Source organism: Ctenopharyngodon idella, chromosome 18 (genome assembly GCF_019924925.1).
Source record: "Ctenopharyngodon idella isolate HZGC_01 chromosome 18, HZGC01, whole genome shotgun sequence".
In the NCBI taxonomy this organism is placed as follows: Eukaryota; Metazoa; Chordata; class Actinopteri; order Cypriniformes; family Xenocyprididae; genus Ctenopharyngodon; species Ctenopharyngodon idella.
In genome coordinates, this window is record NC_067237.1 from 30,347,703 (window position 1) to 30,352,271 (window position 4,569).

The 4,569-nt window shown below is 36.5% G+C and overlaps 1 protein-coding gene across 1 annotated transcript; it reads left to right on the forward strand.

Annotated features, from left to right (window-relative positions):
- Positions 1-394: 394 nt before the first annotated feature.
- On the forward strand, positions 395-4,101 carry tnni1c (troponin I, skeletal, slow c). Its single transcript, XM_051869952.1, has 7 exons — positions 395-427; positions 1,344-1,379; positions 1,527-1,568; positions 1,993-2,124; positions 2,484-2,573; positions 2,650-2,832; positions 3,780-4,101. The coding sequence occupies exons 1-7, from the start codon at positions 395-397 to the stop codon at positions 3,879-3,881; spliced, it is 618 nt and encodes a 205-aa protein (XP_051725912.1). The 3' UTR covers positions 3,882-4,101.
- The last annotated feature ends 468 nt before the right edge of the window (positions 4,102-4,569 follow it).

A 4,569-nucleotide genomic window follows, 5' to 3' on the forward strand; every position in this document is an offset into this window, starting at 1 on the left:
CAGTGCCAGCCGTGCCTCCGCTCTCCATATGGAAGGGTTACTGAGTAAATAGATCATACACCATACAACACAAATTTTTCCTCACTGAATCCAAAAGGACTTTTTGGTAAACAAATAACCTGCATGAAAAGCTTTGCCAGTTCTCATGACCTGATTGTAGATGAAAATGTATAACAGTCCAAATGGTCCTGACAGCAGTCCTTGTATGAGTAATCAAGAGTCAAGAATTTAGATGACATATCACTAAGAATACACCAACACAAAAACTATAAACACTTGTTCTTGATTTCTAACACACAACAAAATGCATTAAAGTATACAGGTGTTTAAAACACAGTGAGATAATATTTTAGGTCCTGGGTTGGTGGGCAAATGGTGTTTAAAATTAGTATTTATGGAAGTGAGGTTTGCTTATGAACATGTGAGGGTGAGCAGGTGCTGATTGTTCTGAACTATGACTAATGGTTGGAAACGTTTGCTTTATGCAGTGTCTTGTTAGTGAAGAGTTAACAACCTGGCGTTTCCTGTAATCTACAGATGTGTCTGGCTGTCCTTTTCAGTTGATGGACTTTCCCTTATACTTACTGACTGTTTGGTTTTTTTATAGGATGTGTCATTTTTGTCTGCTATATTGTATTAGAGATATATAAAAATAATTTTAGTCTAGCAGGCTTTGAATTGCTTTGTCCTTGTGGCGTAGGACACACACACACACACACACGCCCAGTCTCTGATATGTTAAGGACAGCTGTCCATTCATTCTCATTCCTGGGAGCTAAAATTACAAAGCTGGTGCCTGTCACACATAAAAACAATTGCCTCTGTCCTTTGTGCTTTCAGAAGCTGGTTTGACCCCACAGGCAACACCTCAGGTAACACACGTCTCTCTCTGTGCCACTTTCCTAGACATCTCTCAACACAGCATCAAAAAAACAGAGAAGATTTATTTACTTTAGTATTGTGATTGCAACTATACATCATTGTTTATTTTTATTTCTGATTTCACAGGTTTCAAGATGGCAGACGAGTAAGTAGTTCTCTATTCTCTATTTTTCATTGCTCTGTGAATTCATGAACGCACATCTTTGTATATGTATTTATTTGATACCATTATTATTTTCTTCTCTTTTTCTCTTTGCAACCACCAACAAACATAAAATCTGCAGCAATGTAAGTAAATTGTCTATTGTATACATAACTTTTGAGACTCAAATTATAGTAACAATTAGTTAAAGGGTTAAAACCTTTTAAACCTTAATTATATTATACAATAGTTTTCTGATATGGACAATGTGATTTATACTATGTATTTTTACTGTATTATTATTTTTTTTCATCAAAAGGCACCTGGCCCATTGGCCCCTCGGGTACAAGCCAAGGTATTCACCAACATATTCAACAGTATATTGTGATTATGATATTGTGATTTATGCATTTATCTCTACATTGTTGAATGACAGAACATAATGCATAAAATTTGGGTTTAAATTCACTTTATTATCTTCCACCCCCCTTTTTTTTTTTAGCCAAAGTCTAAGATCTCTGCATCTCGAAAACTCTCCCTGAAGGTATGGGTTGGGGTGTGTGTGTGTGTGTGTGTGTGTGTGTGTGTGTCTGTGTGGTTAAGGTAAACCCTATGTTTACAAAAAAAATGTCCCAACAAAGATGGCAATATGAGAAATTCTTTCCCTTGTGGAGACATTTTTTGGTCCCCATGAGGAAAACAGCTGATAAATCATACAGAATGATGTTATTTGAAAATGCAGAAAGTTTTCTGTGATAGGTAGGTTTTGGTTAGGCGATAGAATATACAGTTTGTACAGTATAAAAATTATTATGTCTATGGAAAGTCTCCATAAAACATGAAAACCAAACGTGTGTGTGTGTGTTTGTTTGTTTGTTCTGGGGACTAAGCAAATGTACGTGTGGTAGATATGCTGGTATGGTATTTTTTTAACCTACAGAATGTCTTTTTGTGTTCTGTTTTCTAAGATCCTTTTGCTCCAAAGAGCCATGGACGAGCTGGAACAGGAAACGATCAATCGTGACGAGGAGAAGGTGAAATATCTGAGTGAAAAGCTTCCGCCTCTTCAAATAACCGGCCTCCAAATGGAGGAATTGCAGGTTAGTGAAAGATACTCATCAACATATACAGCCAATCATCAATTAGTAAAATAGTGAGTTAAAATGATTTATATTTGATTTTATATTTGTTTTAATTAATTCAAATTTTTAGTATTTATTTATATTTTATAATTACATTACAAATTTGAACACACTCGACTGAAATTATGTTTCTCATGAAGAGAATTATGTTTCTCTTAAATACAAGATAGTTCAGAGTTAGTTAGTTATTTATATTTTTCAGTCACTTCACAATTTGCATATTTTTTTAAATTGTTTTTTGATTTGACGACTTAAATATGATTAAAAAATATTAAAAATAGTAATAATTAAGAATGAGTATTTTTGCATGTGTCTAGAAACTGTGTCGGCAACTTCATGCCAAAATCGACATAGTGGACGAGGAGAGATATGACTTTGAGGCCAAAGTCAATAAAAACAACAGAGATGTAAGTATAAAGTAAACACTCTAAACTCACACTAAATGTTTCTGTAATTAACAGAGTGTGTGTGTGTCTGTAAAAGATCCATGAGCTGAAGTTGAAGGTGCAAGATTTAGGAGGGAAGTTTAAGAAACCTGCCCTGAGGAAGGTGCGTGTGTCTGCGGATGAGATGATGAGAGCGCTTCTGGGCTCCAAACACAAGGGCTCCATGGACCTCAGAGCCAACCTCAAATCTGTGAAGAAAGAAGACATTAAACAAGAGAAGGTACACACATACAAAACACAACAAATAGTAGCATATTGTATAAAACTTTGCATTAAATTAAAGAGGACCTATAATCAAGATGTAATATAAGTCTCTGGTGTCCACAGAATGTGTCTGTGAAGTTTCAGCTCAAAATATCCCACAGATCATTTATTATAGCTTGTAAAATTTGCCCCTATTTGGGTGTGAGCAAAAACAGCTCGCGCTTCGGTTACTCAACAACAACAAAGCTGGATAATCTCACGCAGCCAAAATGACAATTGTCAGTAACGGTGTTCAGCCTTACCGGAGTTGAACACTGATGGAGAGACTCAAGGAGAAGTTACAACTTTTAGGATTCATCTGGTCGTTTCTGAGTGGTTAGTGGATAAATTTATGTAGTTGCTGAGCAGTTGATTCAACTCATCGACTAGCATGTGACGTCATGTTAATCTTTTGTGCAAATCCAGCGTTGAATTGACCCTCGTTTGTGAAGCAATCCGGCGTAAAATGACGGCATGATAACAACACTCTACTACAACACTTCCTCTTCTCTAAAGCAGCCCAACATGGCCTCTCCCCCTTTGTTCCCGGGGGCGGGGTTTATGTAAATTTGGGGGTTTGTGATGTCACCAACCCGGGAAGAAGCTCGTTGTAGGACCTACCAGCCATTTGTTGTAGTCCTTAAAAAGCGATTTCTGTAAAAGAAAATATCTCCCTTTGCATTGAACTTTGAGCGTTGTAACTTTGCCTATGTTGTTATGCTCAAACAGCAACATTACACACTAACTAAAGTTTAAAAAGTGAAATCATAATCAAGGACCCCTTTAATGGGGCAAATATGCCTAAATGCTGCAGATTTTTTTCATTTTAATTATCCTTGATAGGTGTTTAGAGATTCACCTAAATAAAGGAAACATGTTTTCAGTTTCTAGACATAACTGCACACTGCATTTCTGTTTTGTTAGGTTATGTCGGCAGAGGTGGGCGACTGGCGTAAGAACGTTGAGGCCATGTCTGGTATGGAGGGCAGAAAGAAGATGTTTGATGCTGCTGGTGGAGGACAGTAATGGGAGTGTATATAAGAGTGTATAATTATGTATATTTATGCGTGTGCATTTGTTATTAGTGAGTGGTAAAGTCAAAATGAAGAAAATCACTTGAAATTAGCCACCAATAAAAAAAACAAAATATGTATTAATACAAATCTCAATAGAAAGCTTGTAACTATGAATATGGAATGTTTCGTATGAGCTCAATTTAAGGTTATTAAAATTTTGATTGTGCTAATTATATGTGATTCATTGTGACAACAGACTGTCATGCTATTTTTAACACTGAATGGAGAGAACTTCACGACCTTGTGTGACTGACAGTTACTTACATATCAGGGCTGTGAGGTCAGGTCACAATCACCACTGACAGATGACAACTGACTCATTCAGAATATTCACACTGTGTGACTGACTCTGTGTTTGTGCTCAAGGACAAGAGAAGTTAGTGTCTCCGGCAGTGATTTATTTGGTCAACACCTGTCTGAGACTGAAGAAAGAGATGAGTTGTGGACATGTAATGTGACCTGGTTTGGCAGGCATACCGTATGAACAATGGCGTGGACGTAGTGTGGAAAGAATAGTTTATCACCTCAAAATAGCATGATTCTGTCGTGAAGTAAATACTACAGAACAAACATGTAATTTCTACATGAAAAAGTTAATTCTATATTAGTACTCAATTCGAGCTTGTAGAAATTGTAGA